Genomic DNA, 22,156 nt, shown 5'->3' on the forward strand with positions numbered 1-22,156 from the left:
TATGTCATTATTATTTAATCGCCATTTGTTATTGATGCGAATAATTTTCCCTATTCAGCGTAACATAGTTTTAATATTGAAACATAATTTATTATAAATAAACCACATTACTTACTTATCGCCCTAACGTTTACGAAATCGATTCATTTGAGTTGAATCTTTTCAGTGGATCCAATTCACAAAAAAACTGATTCACGAATCAGACTCGTCTAGTTCTCCAGACAGTTCAGCTCACTGATCCCAATTCATCCTTGCGAATCTGTTGACAGCGAACTTGACAGAAAAAAAATTACCAGTGAATATTGGCATCAGTTTCGGACAAACTAGTATATTACAAATTGCGCGTATTTGTACTTTATAATAAATAAATAGAGGGACTTGTATTTTGCCATTTGTCACATTGGCTTATAATAACTACTTTCAAAATAAAAGTCGGCAATGCAAACACTAGCTAACTGAGACAAAATCTGATAACGGCCACAGTGAATACATTTCATGTAGCACCGTGAAATGCTAGTAATTTAAACCAACTAGCCATTTTTAATTTAATTTAAACCTGTAAAATGTTAGGGGATATGCAAAAACAGATTTCCATAGGGAATGTTCTGTGTCTGGCTTCACAGTGTCTATCTATGGGAATCCACCACCAGCGACACAAACACACACAGCAGGCGAGCAAGTAACGATACAACCCTTGCGTACTTTAAAAAACCATGTCCATCAGTGTTCTTCTATAAGCCACCTGACAACGTTAGTCTGCTGTCTACAAAATAGTAGCTGTTATATTATCTGATAGGGGTTTATGAGGCTGGTAGCCGTACAGTAACGCACTGAATGGCGAAGAAAAGAGCGAGACGCGGCTAGTCTGAAGCTGCGACTCTAGCAACCGAACAAGATGATGCGACGTCAGTGGTTTTACGCACAAATCTGCGGTTAAATTAACGTGTACTACTGGATAAAACACTGTAGTGGCGATATTGATTAATATCTTACAGAATACGACTAGTTAGCCGGCTAGCTGGCTGTAAATCAAAGGGAGAAAGGGTGTTGTTGTTAGCTGGGCCAAATCATCACATTGCTTTATACTCCAGCTTATTTCGTCGCTGGCGGGCAGTTTGGATCTTTTCTAACTGACAAAATGGCAACAGGCTCCAGTTTTCATTCCGGAGGGAGTGGGTCTAGAAACGGACCGTCTTTCGCATCGCCATCCTCCTCCTCCTCCTCCTCCTCTGGGATGCCAGGACAGGCTCAGCCGATGGCGGTGGTTTGGGAATGGCAGGATGATCTGGGCTTCTGGAGGCCTTACACCGGACAGGTGAGCAGCTTCATCGAGCAGTGTCTCCAGCATCAGAGAGGAGCATCGACCCCCAGCAGCAGCAGCATCTGTCTGGCTCAGGCGGACCCCAGCCTGTCTGCCTACATCATCGACATCCCCAACCTCAAACAGTTCAGACAGGACACCGGTGAGTGGGACCTCACTAAACTACTTATGGAGACTTATAAAAAGTATGCTCATCGTTCGTTAATAGCTCTACTGAATATGAATCGTTACCATATTCGTGTAACATCTATATAGAGTTCTAGTCAACCCAAACTCCAGTGAACTCCACTGCATATTCAAAAACATGGTAGTACCATGGTACTTTTTTTTGTTAACACTAACTGTGTTATTGAATATAACATTATATAACATGATAATAACATGGAACTTGTACCAAAACATTGGTTCAGGTTGTGATACGTCAAATGGTGAAACTACTTTCAAAACAATTCATGATTTAAAGAAGTTGTGATATTTGTAAAAAAAAATAGGCCTAGATCACAAATCTGTGAAACCAGTACAATTGTGAAATATTATTACAAAATAACTTTCTATTCATATATATGTCATTTATTTCATTATAATTATTTCATCGTAAAGTTGAAATTTCTGCAGCGATTACTCACATTTCTTATTATAATCGATGTTGAAAACAGTTGTGCGTCTTAATATTTTTGTGGAAACTGTGTAGTGGAAAAGTTAAAAAGAACAGTGTTTATTTGAAATAGAAAACTTTTGTAACATAAATGATTTACTGTCAGTATTGATCCATTTAATGTTTTCTTGCTGAAGAAAAGTAATAATTTATAAAACAATTAAAACAAAATAACTCTTAACCTTTGAGCAGTAGGCCTGTGTGTATAGATATTTGATAATATGTAGGCCTATGATAGTATGTGCTAAGTATATATACTACAATTTTTTTGTCTACACAGTATTTATGGTATAAGTATATTTATGATTTACTTTTAATTTCGTTTACACCACTTTACATTTTTAGGGTCATTATATCAAACGTTTTTTTTCCCCCAAAACCTTTTAAAAACCAGCATCAGTAAGCAGATTTTTAAAAGAGCTTATATCTAATTTGCATTTAAATAATATATAATTATCTGAGAAGTTTTTAAGGACTTATATCTAATTAGCGTTTTAGACTAGATGTAAAGAATATATATTATTATTATCTTGGACATCTTTATTATTATTGACCCAAAAGCTATGTTAAGTGATGGTTTTACCATATACCAGTAGTACCGCCACAGTACTTCACTTTAAGGGAGTGTTAAGAATGTAAGGGAGTGTTAAGAATGTACGCTTATTGCTCATTTGGATTACGTAAATGTGTTACCAGTTGTCAAGGAAGTGCTTCCATAATCTACATAGTGAAATAAGCTTAATGTGAACTGCGAATGCTGACTGAAACTAATCGAGTTGCTCCAAATGTATGATATTTATGCTTCATTCTTGACAACAGGTCATTAAGCCTGCTGGGTAAAGCGGTTTAGCGCTGCAGAATGACACAAGGGCGTTTGGTCTGTTAGCTGGAGATTAGGCTTGTTTTGGGGGGATGTTTGAATGACTTTCGACACCTGTGGTCTCTATGGAAAAGAACAGGAAAGAGGTGACAAAAAAAATCTCAGGAAATAAGCGTACAGATTTCGACAGGATGCACAGCGTATTTGCTGGATGAAATAACAGCTCTTTCTTACATGTGTTTTAGAAGAGAAGCACATTTCATGATTTGAGAAATGATAATTATCTTGTTCCAATTACTGTGAAATGTTTTGTTGAACCCTCTGTAGGAAAAATGCGCACTGTTCGACGATCCCTGTTCCCGCAGTCTTCGGCCCTGGGCAGTGGCGTTCTCTGGGAGTGGGCCAATGATGAAGGAGGGTGGACGGCGTACGAGATCCGAACCTCCATTTTGCTTGAGCACAGCTACCAGGCAGGGCAGGCCACAGCTGACCTGAGCCCACAGGGCTACAACTACATTGTGGACCTCACCGCTCTAGAGCAAGTCAACAAGACTTCTAGCTTCAAACGGCGCGTCAGGCGGCAAGGCAGCATGCCGTATCCTCTCACGTCTGGCTCGGTTATTCACTCGGGCCCGGCCTGTACCTGTCACCAGTGCGTGAGCAATAGCAGCACCGCCGGACCCATGCTGAGCCGGTCGAGGCATTCCTTCTCCGCGGGGCAAGCCAACAGACCCAGCCTCCAGACACAGCATGGGAGACTTCCTGCAACCAGCTCCTCTTCAGCCTACTCGCCCTACCCCAGAAGACCTCTCTCGATGGGAAACCTGTTATGGAACAACCCATGGAGCACCCCCACCTCGGTGGCTCATCCCACAGGACCGCCGCAGGCTTTTGGTCATCACGCAAATGGCTTAAGGTAAGACTACTAGGCCATAAAGTTGAAAATGCAGGTTATCATATTTTTTTAATACTTCTGTAATTGCCATCTGATACCTTCAATCTATCACGGTACCACCATATACATTTTTTTCCCCCTAAGGGAAAGAGAGACTTATTTTAGCCATATTTTCAAGGACTTTGCACACAAGCGTGGCTGTTCTCCTACAGAGCGCAGTTTAAAAATACTCAATGGCTTTTTTTGGTTATAAGGAAACAAGATGTTTGACCCGCATATTTCAAATGACACCGAAGGTCAAAAGGTTGTATTTCATCTTCTACAGTGGTCTTCTCCTTCCTGCCATTGTGTCCGTTCTCATGTGGTCTTTGTAGTTGTAAGCTCAGTCATTCTGTGAATCCATTTGTGGCATAATTTACTGCAGAAAATAGTTTTGGCTTGGTTATTAGTTACAAAAAAGCATTATATATATAGTTATTTCTCTGTATGACGTAATTATTGTGTAATAACTAGATAGTAACTCAGAACCAAACTTAAACTTTACCCATGTTAAAGGGATAATTTGACCCCCGTGTCGTTCCGAACCTGTGACTTTCATAAGAAGATATTATGAGAAATGTCTGAGTGTTTTTATATATTATGGAATCCAAAACTGTTTTGTCACCAACATTCTTTAAAATATCTTCTTTCGTGTTCTGGAGAAGAAGAAAAAAGTGTTACCGTAAAAAAAGGCCATTGTCAATAGTGTAGTGATGTATGAAGCACAGCTCACACAGAAGTCACTTTCAAACCAAGCAGCTTTCTGTTTGTCAACGCAATGAGTTTGTGTAACTTGAAAATGAGTGAAAATCTACGTGGGAAAATCTTTTTGCCCTCACACAAAACTCAAGATTTCTGCTAGAATCACTGGATTTCGCCTGCGCTGTTTTGCAGAGCAACTGTAAATGTGACCACACCTTAAATGATGACATAATTTTCATTTTTGGGTGAACTATCCCCCTAAGTCCATGTAGTACCTTTTATATTGCTCAGTAATAGAGACAGAGCGTATTTAGGCCACGCCCACACCGGCGGGGAGAACAATCCAACCGTCTCCATTGACTTTGCATTGCGAGAGGCTATATAACCAGTTATATAATATATAAAACTGACATTTGGATATTTGACTCACCAGTGACCAAATGTTTAACTTACTGCACACGTAACTGTATTTTTAGTGCATACTGAGTGTCAGGATCCCACAATTTACCCATTCGTTCCAGCCTGTAATCCACTTTTAAGTCCCCCCCGGTGGGCGTGGTCTTCAGATTATGACGCGTTACGCTCTGTCTCTATGGTTCAGGACAGTTCATGTATACTGTAAAAATAGTGCAACCAGAATTGTTTTTGCGTTAATTAACTTACAATGAAAGTTATAGACGTTACAATATGCAAAGTTTTTAAAAGTACAGCAACAAAACTAGTAGACCCACAGTAAAACTACAAATTTGCAGCTAAATTAATATAATATTTTTTTATGGAATGATAAATACTATAATAAATGATTAATATTTGTAGGTAAGAATTGTATTCATGCAATGAAAATGCATTAACAAAAAATATGAGCTTAAAATATGGGATTAGTGGGATATCCACTGTAAGCTATGTTTCCATTCAAAGTTGCAAATTTAACAAGCGCAAAATTGGAATATTGTATAAAAAAATTAAGAATAAACCACCGTTTCCATCTAGTGAGCCGAAGAGAACAAAATCGTCACTTCCTGATAATCTTCCGCTAAATATCACTAAGAAAACCTGAAGTTGGTGCTGTAGGAGAAGCCACTGTATATAATAATTTAGCACACTTGCGCCTTAGAGTATACGCAGTAAAGTTATATTGCTTTCGTGATGGAAGGTGATTATACTTAACCACTTTGATGAGTGGTTTAGTATCATTTCAGACTGTGCAGTCCAGTCATGCCGTCCCATCGCAAAGCCATGTCTTGTTTGATACGCATTGAGGAATTTATTCGGGAAAGGTGTTTCCATCGTAGTTTATGCGCATGCTTTCTTATCAGATAAAAAGTTTGTTATCTGACTCAATTGAGCGCATGTTATCTGACTCAAAGTTTATGCGCATTTTTTTTATTTACGCACATTTTTGCGTTTCCATCCAGATTTTTTTTTTTGTGCAATATTCTAAAATGCGCATACAAATAGGTGGATGGAAACAGAGCTTATGATAGCATGATCATTTCCTCTGTCTGGACTAATTTTTATTCAAGAGCAGTAAGGAAGGATCATCCTCCCTTTTGTCCCCCTACTATAATTGTCTTTTCCTCTGTGTAATGGTGTCATATCCTCTCCTCTGTGTGGATCTACAGGAGTAGAGGTCTGCTTTAGGACACGTGGAGGAGAGCAAGTCTGCACTTACTGAAAGGGGAAGACCCAGATTTGAGTTATTGTTCTCTTCTGCTAAACTAGGTTGAAAGGGGAACCAGGAAACTTTAGACATGTTTTTCTCACTCCTTATTCCCACAGTCAGCTTGCACTAGCATCCATACCTGACCTTAGTTTGATTCTCATATGGACAAAATACACCTCCTGTAGATATGATCTGACGCATGATCGCTATGAAATGAAAAGTCTGAAATCGAAACCAAAATCACTTGCTGAAAGTGTAACCCAAGTAATAAAAAATCAACAATCTGGACGAATCTTATAAAATGTATTCGTGTTGTTTACAAAAGCTCAGATTTGCTGAATGCTTAAGGTTAGGGATTTGAATAAATTCTTAAACTTAAGTTTAAATGCACAGTTTCTGCTGGTTAGTTTACACAGAGAGTGAAGAGCTGAATGTTTTCCGGCATATGGCCTCATCACACCCGACTGTGTCATGCGGTTCTCAGATGACTGTGGGAGTGTACTGTAACTGTTGCGAATTGTACCGCCACTACTGAGTTAAAGCTGTAACGGTTATGTAAGTAGCAGAAACATCTGTGTCATATGCATAACATTGGAGGGATTTACTCTATACTGTATATCCATGACCCAGTTTGCAGAACACTTGTCATTGTGGGAAATTGGTTAACAAAAAAACTGTTGCTGAAAACATTGTTCGATGCTGAATCGATGCAGAGCACTGTCATATCAACCAGTGAAACATGGAAATTGATTTTTTTTTATTTGATTAATTTTTGTGCACTCATTATTCTTTTGTCATCTTATTTTGGGGTGGTGTAGATTATTATGTGCATTCACACTGCCCCCAAAGTTTGGGATCTGTAATTGTTTTTATGCTTGTTTTGAAAGTCTCGTATATCTCACTCTAAGTCTCAAAATATGTTTTTAATATATTTTATATTAAATTCAAATATTTTAAAGGGGTCATGAACTGCATTTTTATACATTTGTGATTATTTTGATCCCGAATCAGACAACAACACTACACCTTAAATAAATACCAAGGATACTCCAGTTTGCAACAGCATAGTAATTAATCATTTTTATTTATATCTTATGTATTTGTGAGGTAGTATTGTAATTTATTATATTATGTTAGGTAGTATTTTATTATATTAAGTTAAAATGAAGACGTTACAGCAAGGTCTTTATCTCATTCCATAGATGAAACATTTGTGAAACATGCTTTATAAGTCTTGGTTGTGGCAAATAAAGTTTAAGTACTCGGAGTTACCAGGTATAGTTGACAGAGGATAGCTTGCAGTGTTCAGTGTAAATTAATTAGGATTGAATATGCCATAGTTTTTGCACTGTCGTTGTTATATTCATTGTTCATCATTTTCAGTAAAGTGAGTACATCAAACGATCTGTAACAGACAAAGCAATAGTGACACATGGTAAAAACATTGTTACTCACACTTGTGTTGCGACATTACTGTCGGTTTCAATATAGTCAGCACTGCATCGTCTTTTATTCAGTCTCTCTGAAAAGCCTGCGTCGAACTGTGTCTTGTTTAAAAATGAATACGCTGTAAAATGAAGCGAACAAACCAACAGTCTAACTGACGTGACTTGGAACTTCGTTAAAAATAAAGTTCATCCACGCTTCGGATCACAATGAAGGCAATGCAAAGAATGTGGAAATGTTTATATCAATATCCTCAGAGGCATCTTTATCGCTTTGATGCTGCAGTAATCCGGTGTTTGCGTCTGTCTTGTATTTATACCACTCAAGCTATTTTTTTCTTCTTTTTTTTTCTTCTTTTTTTCGGAGCTTGGTTTCTGTTTTTGGTTCTTTTATGTCAAAAGATCAAGGAAATTGGTTTCTCAATTCATAACCCCTTTAAAATGTAATATTCCTGTGATAGCAAAGCTGAATTTTCAGCATCATTACTGCAGTCTTCTGTGTCACATGATCCTTCAGAAATCATTATAATATGCTGATGCTCAAGAATGATTTATCTGCAATGTTAAAAATAGTTGTGCTGCTGAATATTTCTTTGTAAACTGTGTTCCTGGTAACACTTTACTTGAAGGGGTGTGCATAAGACTGACATGACACCTTCATAATCATGACATGGGGTTTTATGCATGTTTATGACAACTGTCATTAAGTGTCATTCGCTCAATTATGACATTTTTAATGCAATTGTAATGACATTGTTTGAGATGTCTTGGTAATGACAACTTGACATTACCAAGACAACATAAATTGTCATAAATATGTCATAAACATGACATAGCAGATTAATTATCAAACTTAAGAAACCACTTAGCTTTATGGGTTAACATTACATTAAACTGGCAGGTGGTTGGTTTTGACATTGGCTGTCATGAGGCCATTATAACTGTGTCATGCATATTTTTCTTGACCTCAACTACAGTGGTACAAATTGAATTTGTCATTAAAATGTTATAATGGCCTCATGACAGCCAATGTCAAAACCAACCACATGACAGTTTAATGTAATGTTAACCCATAAAGCAAAGTGGTTTCTTAAGTTTGATTATTAATCTGCTATGTCATGTTTCTGACATATTTATGACAGGTTGTGTTGTCTTAGTAATGTCAAGTTGTCATGACCAAGACACTGACAGGTTATGGTGTATTGGTTTAATGTTAAGGTGTCATAACAAAGACATCTCAAACAATGTCATATTTGCAATAAAAATGTCATAATTGAGCAAATGACACTTAATGACAGTTGTCATAAACATGCATAAACCTCCTTCATATTCATGTGTCATGTCATGATTATGAAGTCATGTCAGTCTTATGCACACCACTTCAAGTAAAGGGTTACCAAAAGGATTAATTTCAAAATCTTACTGACCTCAAACTTGGGAGTGTTTATGAAAAAGACATGTCAGATCAGATGGCATAGCATGAATTACACCATGACAGCTCGAGAAAGCCAGGGGATTTCCGTGGAAAGTGTCTTGCTTTCATTTTATCTTTACTAGGTCATCTACAACAATCTCAACCAATCAAATTTGCTTTCTCTTTTGTATAATAAAAAGAACTTGACACAACTCCTGTAATGGGAGTTAAGGCATTTGTCAAACGCTCTTGTTCTCATGCATTAAAGTGTGTATATGTCTGTCTCCACAGCATCCCAACCATCCCTCTACACATGAACGGATCCAGTAGTGTGAACTCGGCGCTGGCAGGTACGGTACTCACACAGGAGAAAATCCTTCCAGTGATGCACTGGGGTCTCCTCCACACGGCAGAAAGGTGTTTGATGCTGCAGTAGCAGCTGAACTGTTTCTTGGGAGTGTCAGTTTGAACCACTCGAAGGTTTCCCAGAGCAGTGAGAGTCAGTGAAGTTAGCTTTAGCATCCTTCAGTGAATGTCACAAGTATATTCATGCCACAGACTTGCGTTTCCACCTTGATGTTTTTGTCTTATGTCGACTGCTTGTCACAAATCAATTTGTGACATTAGCGGCTTCACTGAGTCACCAGCTTGTGGGTTTTGTGTTGGTGTGTCTTAAAAGCGCTCGCCTTTCAACAAGTTTCCGGCTAATGGCGCGTGTCTGGGGATGTTGAATATCTGTTGTTCTTGTAGCTGACAGCTGCAGCACTAAGATGAACGAGGCATTTGGGGAACATACAGATCTGGAGCGAAGTGACATTTCTAACGTAATTTTCACTAGAGTGAAGGTGGGGAGATTTTGGGTGGGTTTTGAATAAAGTGAGCAATGCAAAACAACTATATGCAAAAAATAAATAAATACTGAATCTGCATACACCGTAACTGTGTTTATATATTTATTAGACGTAACTTGTCTTAGTATTTCAGAAATGTACATATACAAAGTCACAGTTAGCTAAAAATTTATTAATTTAAACAATGTAATAATTTAATGCTGATACAATGAACTCATTGAAGTAATTAATACTAGTTTGTTAACAAATGACTGACATTTTTAAAAAAATCGCATAATTTAGAAAAAAATCACACAAATCCAATTTTTTTTGCAATCTCACACCTTAACTAACTGAATATTGCTTGTCTCACTGTATGAGGACGTGAACAAATGATCTTCATCTCCAGAGCTGCTCTTTACGAGCATTGTCATTTCATATACACACAGGCACTCAAAGATCTTCATGACAACCTGTCAAAATAAGTTACTTTTTTTTATTAAAGTTGAATGAAACTATTGAAACTGAATCCAGAAGAAAAATAAAACAGAACACACTGCTAAAGGCTAATGGTATAAATTACCATTATGTTGACTTTTATTCAAATTCTGAATGGATTATACAGTATATAAGCCTAAAAGACCTGCAAAGACCGAAGCTGTCACTCATCTCATTTTGTGATCTCACAGTTCCATTATAATCAATAAAGTTGTCTACATTGCACAATGAATCTCTTCTTTACATTTGTCTACACTTTGTTAATAAGAGGTTTTCGCGGGAGGGCAGAACTCGGCGCTGAACAAAAAGTCCAGATTTTTGTCCAGTGAGTGGATTCTGACTGAATGAACCCCTCTGATTGGCCACTTTGTTCACCGCTGCAAAAACACGTTGTAAATTAAAACATTGGACGGTCTCTAGAACGCCAACACAAATACGCACTGGTGCATTTACCAAATCTGTTTTGTCTATATGATAGTATTACAGTATCAACTGAGGGTGCTTAGCATATGCTTATGGCTGAATTAAACCAATATTTCCTCTTGTGTAGCGTTTACTGTAGTTGACCGAGTGAAGGTAGTCCGATCTGGTGTGAGTGAGTGGAGGCGGGGGCTAATTTGCATATTCAAATGAAGTAAGGGTCTAGTGTTACATTCAAGCTATTTTAAGGCATGAATAAATTATTTTCACGGGGGGAAAATTTTGTGATCAACATTATTATGATAACATTATTGACTTCTAGGGGACTTTTAAAGTTGAACTATTTAACTTAAACGCCTGGTTTCACAGACGAGGCTTAAGCCTAGTCCCACGCTATGTCAGTGTCATTGTTTTGTCTCAAGATGCTCTACAGTAATGTTTTTTTTCTTTCTTCTAAGGCATGTTTATAAAAGCTACTTAAATGTCCTTATTTAACTAAAGCCTATCCCTGGTTTAGTCTAAACCTTGTCTGTGGAACCAGGCCTAAATGTTAAACTTGACATGCCGTCTTAAAAACGTAATGCTTACAGTATGCTCAGTTTTGGTCATATGTCTTGGTGTGTTTAAAGCTTTAATGTAATTTTGATGTATCCGGAAGCATTGCTTGCTTGCAGCTTTTTTTTTTTTTTTGTCATGCTGTTCTATTATCATGTTGTAATGGATTTCAAATTGTCCTGCCCCTTAAACGTCACTTAAAAGCAACACGAGTAGTGTTTGGTCATCAGATGTCAATCAGATGGTCTCTTCCTGTCAAAATGGACCAGACGTTATGCAAATAGTTAAAAGTCTGACTCTGTGAGACCAATGTGTCCCATGTCTCCTCTGAAGGTGGTTTGAGTGATCGGATCACAGTTAGTCTCCAAAGCGAATTGGATCCCGTGTACTGCATTTAGTCCTACACTGAATATTAATAGCAGGTAGTATTGTACTCAGCATCTATAGATGGATGTTTTTGTCACCGATATTATTTGCTCTGCATCAGATGCAGAAGTGAGTAGGACCCTAAACTTTTCTTGACCTCATCAGAGCATGCCCCACTTGTGGTTGGCCTCTCCACTCTTGGCTCATTACTCTTCCTTTCCTTCACTCCTCCTCCTCCCTTCCTCCTGCATGTCTCCACATGGCCTCCGGCCGTTCCAGGCATGGCTTCCATTTTGATGTCAGCCGCAGGACTGGGAGTTCGCTTCATGACCGCCCCCTTCTCCCAGCGTGGCTCCAGCCGGCCCACCAAAGGCCAGCCCAGCTCCGTTAAGAGGGCAAAGAGACAGTCCAGGACAGGTAGTTAAGCACCGCCAACCAGCCCGACACGAACCTGCCCTCCACTGGCCTGCAAACTGCTGCTGTCCTTTTTGTTTAATTGCTCTTTTCCTTACCATTCTCCTTTCTAATTATATTTCCCCCAGGGGGTTAATACTGTAGCTTCATTCCGACATGCTCCGTCCAGCCATTGCGAGATGTTTATGTTCTGCTGTTTATCGTTTGCTTCTGCCGTCACGTTTTCACCCATCTCATGTTTACGCTGTCATGGTCATGCTGTCTTGCTTCCATCCTCTCGATCACATAATGAATGTACTATTGATGGTATTCAGCTTGACACCTGCCTGCTCACCTGTGGGACACTGCAGACAGATGTCTGCTGGGGGGTTTATCCAATAACAGTTGTTCCCTGGTCTTTTTTTCTTTTCTTTCTCTAACCCTAAATAACCTGTGTTGTGGTGAATGCTTTTCATTTGAATGTGTTTTAATACAGAAGATGATATTAGGTTCAGACTGACACTCACAAGCAATGTTAGTTTACTGCTTTAATATCGGCTTACTAAAACATCCTAAACACATTTTTCCGTATTGAACTGACTATTTAAGTGTTGCCTGACAACTCTAAAAACTAACACCAAGGTCTGTAATCCGAACAGTGTGTGCTTTTATATGGTATGTTAAATGCTGAGTAAGTATCAAACATTGATTTATTAAAAGAAGCCATATTTAAAGGACAGTTCTGACTCTAAATTCTGATTGGAAGGCTTTTGAAGGCTGATGCACGTTCACATCATTTGAATTCTATATACTATGTTACTAACAAACTATATCACTTAGCGAATTGTTTATCATCATTATTATTACATTTAATTCTAAAATGTAAAAAAAGTATTTTCATAAGAGCAATAAGCTGTTTGAGGCTGTGGATTACACTTAAAATATAAGAATATTCGAAAATAACCATTTAGCAAATTTATTTAGCTAATTTCTGTACATTTTTATTTGCTAAATTGTAAACCTCAGGCTGCAAGGTTTTACCGTAATAATGGGGTTTTAGGTACGGAGCCCCAAAAGGGACATGGTGATTGGAGGAAAATTATATTTCAAAGCTTTTTGTGTTTTCATTCGATCGCAAAACTGGAAAAATTGGTTATGGATATATGAGGTGGGAGGAAAAACTATATTTCAATGCCTTTAAGAGAGAATGCAAAGTTTCTCAGGAAACTTTTGTGAGTGAATTCAAAAGCATTGAAGTATATTTTTTCTTCAACTAATTTTTTTGTCCATCAACATGTCCCCTTAGAGATTCCATATTTTGGCACATATGCTGCACACTTCTGTTTACATTAGTAAATTGCGAAAATTGCCTTGATGTAACTTCAAAACGAACCGATGTGCACATTAAATGTTCACGGTCTTCACATGCAAAGCAAAACCGGCCTACCCTGTCACCAAAAATGTGTTTCTTTTCTAGAGGAAAGCTAATTATTAGTTAAATGTGTATACATGAGCTTATGTGTCTGCATATAATCAGTGTGTGATAATGCATAACAATGCACTCATTAAAACAAATTGTGATTCAGGAAGTCAAGAGCAAGCATTATTGCATTAGGTATTTGGTTGTGGTTCCTTGGAAATACACAAGGACACTGATGCCATAGCATCTCTAACTGTTTCTTAGAAAAACTATTTCCATAATGTATTTGTTCATTTAGAAACCATAACAAGCATTCTACTTCTGCCAGGTTAGCTGCATTACTGACTTCAGAGACAGTCTAATTATAGAGAGCATTTGATTGGCCAAAAATGTATGTAGTACATTATGAATAATTAACAATTGATCAGAACATACAGACATGGATCACAAGCCACAAAACTCGGATTAAGCTTTCATGGACTCTTTTATAAAATGTAATCTTCATGTCGTCAAGTAGGTTAAAATGTGTCTTGTGTATGTCCTTAGCTCCGGCTCAGAAACCAGAGGAAGTCATCAAGAAATACATGGAGGAAGTGCCTGTGGTTCCAGATGAGGTATGTTTTTATGTACTGGCATAAATCTGTACATTTTTCAGGTCATTTCTCACCCCCAGAGTATAAATATTATAAAAAGAATATTATACACTAATGAATTACAAAATATTATATTTTAGTTAAATATAGTTTTTAGTAAATATATTAGTTAAAGAAAGTGAAGACTATTTTAGGACCATTTTTACACATTTTCATGACAATTTAAGCACCTTTATGTTACAATGCAAAAAAACGTAATGGTCTTAGAATAGACTTCAATTTCTGTATGGAAAACATAACATGACCTGGGCATATTTTGATGACATTCACCCATATTGCCCTATGAGATGTGTGACATCTGTGCTTTCAGGACTGTATTATCTGTATGGAGCGCCTGGCCTGCCCGTCTGGTTATGAGGTCCCAGCGGAGTGCTCTCAGTCTCTTCAGCCCAACACTGTGGGCAAATTCACAAAATGTGGTCACACCTTCCACATGCCCTGCATGCTGGCCATGTACAACAATGGAACCAAGGTGTGCAATCTCTTACCAACACTTTTAACTGTCAATTGTATACAACTATTTTAATATCTATTTTAGGGTAATTCCAATAATGGATGACATAAATTGCAAAACTGTTAATACCCCAAAAAACGTGGGTTTGAAATAAACAATTTTTCGAATTAAATTTGTTTGGTTGAAGTATTAATTTAACAGTATTCTAATCGACACGACCATTCACAAGTTTGGTGTTGCCAAGTGTTTTTTTTTTTTTTATAAAGATATCTCTTTTTCTCACCAAGGCTGCTTTTGTTTGATCATAAATACAGTTCAAACAGCAACATTGTGAAATATTATTACAATTTATTACAAGTTTTCTATGTTAAAATATTTTAAAATGTAATTTATATCTTGTGATGGCAAAGCTGCGTTTTCAGGATCATCAGTCTTCAATGTTGCATGATCCTTCAGAGATCATTCTAATATGCTGATGTCTTAATATCAACGTTGAAAACAGTTTTGCTGCTTAATATTTTAATGGAAAACGTGATCTTCAGAATTCTTTAATAAATAAAAAGCTCAAAAGAACAGCATTAATGCAAAAGAAGTAACATTTATAAATGTCTTTACTGTCACTTATGATCAATGCATAAAAGTGTTATTTCTTCTAAGAAATAAATAAATACTTACTCCAAAATGTTCAATGGTAGTGTACGTCATGCATTCCTGGAATTACTCTAAAATGACAAAATAGGTGCATGCAATTACAAGAATTGATTTGATTAGCTTCAAATACTTAGTTTCACATTAACTATTTCATTTAAAGAGATTGTTGCACCCATTTTCTGTCACGTTGTCACACGATAGGACGGGAGCCTGCAGTGTCCCTCATGTAAGACGATTTACGGAGAGAAGACCGGCACCCAACCAAAGGGCAACATGGATATCTATAGTATTCCTCAGTCTTTGCCTGGACACCCAGACTGCGGCACTATACAAATCATCTACAACATCCCTCCCGGAATACAGGTCTGTTTTGGCAAACCAATACTATTTTATATTTATTTGCACCATGATTCAACAATTAGAAAAGTGCTTTCAACTTTTATAATAAGTGCTAGAGGTCCTTAAGAACCAGCCAAATGTTTTTCATCCAGCAGACTGACGTCGGCGTCCATCTGCATTTATTGGGGGCATAACTGACTCATTCCTTTGTGCGATGATGGTTTTGTCCTTGCCTTGGCCTGCACGAAGCACTCATTATCCTAATGCACTCTTTGTCTGCAGGGCCCTGAGCACCCTAACCCAGGACAGCCGTATACGTGCAGAGGATTCCCTCGCTTCTGTTTCCTTCCTGACAATGACAAAGGCAGAAAGGTAATAGAGTGAATTGACCCAGTTCAAATAAAGATTCATGCCATTCTCATTTGTCACGATATGGAATCACTAGCCACTTTCACACATTAAACCTGTTAAATTACCGTTCAGTTGCTGAATCAACTGTTCCAGTGCCAAGTGTTATACAAGATGGAGTTTCGGTTCCTTGCCACTGTCGCCTTTTTCACCTTTGTTGCCATTGGCTTTTGGCTTGCTTAGCTGGGGACATTAAATTGAACATTTAATTAAATTTTCAACAATATTATTGATCTGCCTGCATTGACACCATTATATGAGAACTGAACTGAGCTGGACGATGACGTCATGGTTTTCTCCAGAGCGGCTATTTATATAAATGAACTAAATTAATAACTTTTTTACAACAAAAATGAAACATCACAGAACTTGCTTAAGCTGGACTGTGATGCTATTTTCTTCTGGAAACAAACTGTGTTGCATTATTTTCCTGTTATCTCTTTAAAGCTGCTTTGTAAAAAGCGCTATATAAATAAATGTGACTTGACTTGACTGGTCAAGCAATGGCTTTCCCTGCTACCATTCACACACCTGAACCACAATGCTATTAAAACATCATTGTCAAAAAAAAAAAGGCTAATAGTTTGAAAAACTAAAGTTGCAGTCAATGTTTCGCTCTTACATATAATTCCCGATTCCTATTGAAATTACTTTAAATTGTTTATGAAATTTCGGCGAGCAACTGTAAATGTGGCTTCACCCACAGTGAGGATTTTTTTTGGTTCACCTTATCGGGCCAGTAGTTGGTCTTTAGTGGCCCCAAAACTAAAAAAGTATTTAAAAATATAATTTTTTTTATTTTTTCTGAAAAATTCTAATGTTGTATTTACAATTAAAATGCTTTGTTTATAACTTAAAGCTACACTATGTAACTTTTTTGTGTGTGCAAAATTCGTTAAAATTTTGTCAATTTTCAAGCTTGAAAAAAACATCATAAAAGTAACCCATATGAATGGAGCAGTTTATGTACTTTTTAAAGCTTGAACATGTTGATTATCTTTTTGTTTATTTTTTCCTGTGAATAAATAAAAGTAATGAGAGAATATTTAAAGATGAATCTGAGTCTTATGGGTTTGGAACAACAAAATATTCAAGTTTGCAGGGTCTAAAAATGCTAAATAAACGTTTTAACAGGATACTTGTTTTGTCCATCATTAGAACAACCGCGTCTGAGGCAATAAGTGCATCACGCTACGTTTTCATTAACTTACAGGTTATAACATTTCTTGTAGCTATTGTTGGCGCTCAGTTTTTTCTGTCATTTGGCCAAAATCTTATGTTATAAAAGCTTCGCACGGGTTATTTAAGACAATACTGGCGATGAATTAATGACAAATGTTACACTCTTACGCGTTCCCGGGGGCAGGTTTTATGTACATTTTAGGGTTGGTGATGTCACAACCCGGGAGGAATGTCGTGTAGTCCCTACCAGCCGTTTGTTGTATTCCTTAAGCAATTTCTTTAAAAGCAAATATCTCCCTTTGCTTTTGCGTTGCAACTTTGCAGATGTTGTTTGTTCAAACAGCAACATTACACACTAACTAAACTTAGAAAAGTGAAATCAAAATCAACCCCCCCCTTTAAATATTTGCAAAACCCACGGACAGACATAAAGGGTGATGAATAGTAATGATTCAAATGACTTTTTTATCCTGTAGCACTTTGAGATTTTTCTAAATATATAGTGCATTATAAATTAAATTTATTAAATGACTAAATACGGAGATACTGCCCGATAAATCTTGACACAGGTTTTGCTCCGCATTTGTTTGATGTTGATCTTTGTGCAATGCTCTGGTTTGCGTTTCTCTCTGTGAGAAAACCACCGACTGTGTTTACTGTAAATCTGAGGGTCTTGATCATGTGGTTCTCAGGTGCTGGAGCTTCTGAAGGTGGCGTGGACACGACGCCTCATCTTCACTGTGGGCACTTCCAGCACCACCGGGGAGCCTGACACCGTCATTTGGAACGAGATCCACCACAAGACGGAGATGATGTCCAACGTCTCCGGACACGGCTACCCCGACCCCAACTACCTGGACAATGTGCTCTCAGAACTGGCTTCACAGGGTGTGACGGAGGACTGTCTGAAACGAGACGCTCAGAGCCAAGGGGCTCATGGTTCGGGCATGTGAAACTGACCGCTCCGTCTGCTGTAGATCTAATAACACTTGACGAAAAGGGAAAACTAGAGTTACGATGTTTGGCGAGAGGTTTGGATGTATGCGAATGTGCGAAGGGTTGGCGGCAACTTCCTTCATCTGGCTGAGTCTAGAATATTAACGCACACATGGGGTCACTGGCTTTGTGGTCATCTGTACTTTCACCGTATTGTAAGGCAGCTATAGATGGTTCTGCACGAATGGCCCTGTCTTTGGTTGACGCCCGAATCTCGAGCCAAGAGGAGACTCGCCCTCTGACGCCTCGTTCATCTCAAAATATGATTCATCATAGGGCCGCGATGTCCTTCATGACGCACTACATTACAGTAGAGCTCCTGCGGCAATGATCCTCACTCTTTTGCTGGGAATCGATACAATATTCTTTTAAAAGCATCAACATATGAAAACACAAATTTGCACATCAATGCAAATCATATGTCTTTACTAGTACTGTAAAATTTACTGCTTCAGAAATTAAAGGCACTTTTTTCAGAATTTGCAGCTATGAATTTAGTTCATAAGGTTTTTAACCTGACAGGTTTGATGATGCCGTTCACTTGCTGCTATTTTTTGTTTTTGTTTTGTTTTTACGGTCATAAGGGATTTAATTTTTGTCTTGATTCCACATAATAAGGTTTCTATGGAAGCTTGTTTCCACCACGGATTTAAAAAAAAGCAAAAGATAATTTTGACTTTTTATCTCACAATTGTAACTTTTTTTTTTCTCTCAAAAAAAAAAAAAAAAAACTCGGAAATGCACGTTATGAGGTCAGAATTGCCAGTTCTAAAGTTTCTGCAATTCTGCAGAATTCTGTAGTTGCGCAATTGCGAGTTTCTATCTCACAATTCTGACTATTTTTCAGAATTGCGAGTTGCTATCACGGAATTCTGAGGGGAAAAGGTCAAATGCGAGCTGTAAACTAGCAATTGCGAGGAAAAAAGTCTAAATTGTGAGATTAAAAAGTCAAAATTACCGATTACCTTTTTTTAATTTAGTGGTGGAATTAAGCATCTATAGGTTTCTATTGCAATGAACCATTTTTATTCTTTAGAATATGCATACATTTTAGCTATTTAAAAATGCAAGACTTTTAAAAGCTCAGCAACACTATGTAATGCTTTTTTTTTTAAATGTCATTGCTTATTTAATTCTAGTCCAGATCCTGAAAATAGGTGTAGAAATGCAATCCCACAGCATTATGATTGGGTTGCAGTATTAGATGGTGCCACAGAGACAATCAGCAGTGTTTGATTAAGTTACAGTTCATTACCACTGCATTCATCATCTCTTACTCCACAGTATGGGATTTTTTTGGTTTTACAATGTATGCAAGTGTATATATAAATATATATTCAACTTCTAATCAGCAATAAACATTACTCCATATAACAACACTTTTTGGTTTCTGTTACTTGTTAATGAGAACACTGCTTTAAAACACTGAATTCTTCCAGGCAAACTCAGGCTTTCGGTTTGCAACAAAATACAAAATTAAATCCAGTAATCTCAAGAAAAGCTCGTATAACACACACAAACACAAATCATATATGTCAGATTTTGGTATTGAGACATAATTTTAATTAAGTTCATTTTTCACTCCAAATTCTCATTGCTGTAGTAGTGCATCCAAAAATTATACTTTTAAATGTAACTTTTTTTTAAAATGCCCATTATTCCTTTTAATAGATGGATAGAAATTACATTTATCAGAAATTACAATAATGACATTTATAGTGTTATAAACGATTTCTAATTTAAATAAATGCAGCTCTTTCAAACTTTCTATACCTCAAAGAATCCTGAAAATAAATGTATAATGCTTTCTACAAAAATATTGTTTTACAGCATTCATAATATTCAGAAAGATTTCTTGATAAGAAAATCAGCATTCGAATGATTCCTGAAGGATCATGTGACTGAAGACTGGAGGAATGATGCTGAAAATTCAGCTTTGCATCACAGGAATAAATTACACTTTAAAATATATTCAATTAGAAAGTTATTTTGGTAACACTACAATAAGATTCATTAGTTAACATTAGTTAATGTATTAACTAACATGAACTAACAATGAGCAATACAGTATTTATTCATCTTTGTTTATGTTAGTTAATAAAAATACAGCTATTCATTTTTTGTTCATGTTAGTTCACAGTGCATTAACTAATATGAACAAATACAAACTTTGATTTTGATAATGTATTAGTAAATGTTGAAATATTAACAAAGATTAATAAATGCTTTAGAAGTATTGTTCATTCTTAGTTCAGGTTAACTGCGGTAGTTAACTAATGAAGCTTATTGTAAAGTGTTAACGTTACTTTTAACCTCTTCATATATTGAATTATATTACATTATTATTATTATGAAATATTACTATTATCACAGTATTCCCAATGTATTTTTGACTAAATAAAAGCAGGCTTGGTGAGCATGAGACTTCTTTCAAATATATATTTTACTGACCTCACACTTTTGAACGGTAGCGTAGGCTATAATAGGCTACACATAAAATATACCTTAGATTTGGAGAAGAAACATGACCTTGACACGTTCTTGACAAACAGTCAAGCTTTCACCACATTATCTCATATTTGTCCCTGATTTTCACGTCAGTAATAGCTGAATGTGGACGAATCCTCCCAGCTGGAGTGTATCGTTCAGTCAGTAGAGGACAGTGTTGCTCCACGTGATCTGCATCAGAGCTGCCGTTCTTCTGCTTTATAGAGACAAATGCTTTTCACCTGCAGAGTGAGATTCTGTTCTTCCCTCATGAAATTAAAGCTGAAAACTGTCACACTCGTGTTGGTTGCTCAGCAGATCAGGTGTGTGTGCGTCTTATTTTCTCTGCTTTTGAATAACGGATGTGTGCCCACAGCAGCTGCAAACTTGCCAAGGGTTTCATTTGACTATGTAAACGCCCAAAAATGAACTGACTTTGAAAAACATGCCTGATAAATAAGAGGCCTTTGATTGTAGGTAAGAATACTCTATCGCTGGTAAGTGGTAATGTTGTAAGAAGATGCTTAATGCAAATGTGAAGATCAAACCAGATTATAATGCTGATGCACAGCGAACACACTTGTTCTCCTGTGTTTCAAGTGTTTATTCAGATCACAATGCAACTCCTTTGAAATCTTGAGTCCTTGTTAGCTACTACTGGGCCACAATATCCAAACCTGGGCAAGATACTGTTACTGCGTGACAATTATAGCATCTTATAGAAATTATATGGCAGAATGCATTTAATCTTTGTGTATTTGGAAACTTAAGTCACATTAAAGGATTAGTTCACTTCAAAATTAAAATTCTCTCATCATTTACTTACCATCAAGTTGTTCCAAACCTGTATGAATTTATTTCTTCTGCTGAGCAGTGAACATAAAAAATATATATTTTTAAGAATGTCGGTTACCAAACAGTTGATGGACCCCATTGACTTCCATTGAAGTAGTAGTGTCCATAGTATTGAATAGTATTGACCCCAATGGAGCCCATCAACTGTCTGGTTAACAATATTCTACAAAATATATTCCTTTGTGTTCAGCAGAAAAAAAGATATTCATACAGGTTTGAAACAACTTGAGGTTGAGTAAATGATGACAGAATTTTCACTTTGAATGGAACTATTCCTTTTTTTGGGGAATATTTCCTTGTTAGCAAATGTTAATGGAATATGTGAACGCAAGATATGAAGAACTGTTTGTGTCCATATATTGAAAGTCAACGGGGTCCAAAACAGCACTGTCCCTTATTGACATTCATGTATGGATTAAAAACAGCTCTTCAGGATACTTCTTTTTTTTCTTTTTTTTACCAATATCTTCTAGAAAAAAAGAAAGGAGAGGAGCTCAATATTACATTTTTTGGATGAATTATGCCTTTAGGGGTCTAAAGACGTTTCATTGGCATTGCATGGCCTTTGAATCACACAAATATATGATGTAGATGAACCAATACTCTGAGACATCCAAAAAATGTATTACCGCTGCACACTGAACAAATATTCAGAAAACACACCTCTCAAGCCAACTCATTTTGGTACTGATTTA

The 22,156-nt window shown here is 37.0% G+C and overlaps 1 protein-coding gene across 2 annotated transcripts; it reads left to right on the forward strand.

Annotated features, from left to right (window-relative positions):
- Window positions 1–394: 394 nt before the first annotated feature.
- On the forward strand, window positions 395–18,821 carry dtx2 (deltex 2, E3 ubiquitin ligase). Of its 2 annotated transcripts, XM_079607107.1 has the most exons (9): window positions 435–1,463; window positions 3,124–3,712; window positions 9,246–9,304; window positions 11,903–12,040; window positions 13,983–14,050; window positions 14,400–14,561; window positions 15,396–15,557; window positions 15,816–15,905; window positions 17,816–18,821. In XM_079607107.1, exons 1-9 carry the CDS (start codon window positions 1,139–1,141, stop codon window positions 18,074–18,076), a joined length of 1,854 nt encoding a protein of 617 aa, XP_079463233.1. In that variant the 5' UTR covers window positions 435–1,138; the 3' UTR covers window positions 18,077–18,821. The 2 variants fall into 2 exon arrangements, with proteins under 2 accessions (XP_079463234.1, XP_079463233.1); XM_079607108.1 differs by lacking the exon at window positions 11,903–12,040 and having other exon boundaries at window positions 395–1,463.
- Window positions 18,822–22,156: the final 3,335 nt, after the last annotated feature.

Source organism: Phoxinus phoxinus, assembly GCF_949152265.1.
Source record: "Phoxinus phoxinus genome assembly, chromosome: 3".
NCBI lineage: Eukaryota > Metazoa > Chordata > Actinopteri > Cypriniformes > Leuciscidae > Phoxinus > Phoxinus phoxinus.

Bases quoted from the DNA above. Each gene is read 5' to 3' on its own strand.
- dtx2 (XM_079607107.1), top strand. From the start codon at position 1,139: ATGGCAACAGGCTCCAGTTTTCATTCCGGAGGGAGTGGGTCTAGAAAC. The intron at 14,562-15,395 runs GTGTGCAATCTC...GTCACACGATAG, and splicing joins TGTACAACAATGGAACCAAG to GACGGGAGCCTGCAGTGTCC. The intron at 15,558-15,815 runs GTCTGTTTTGGC...CTTTGTCTGCAG, and splicing joins ACATCCCTCCCGGAATACAG to GGCCCTGAGCACCCTAACCC.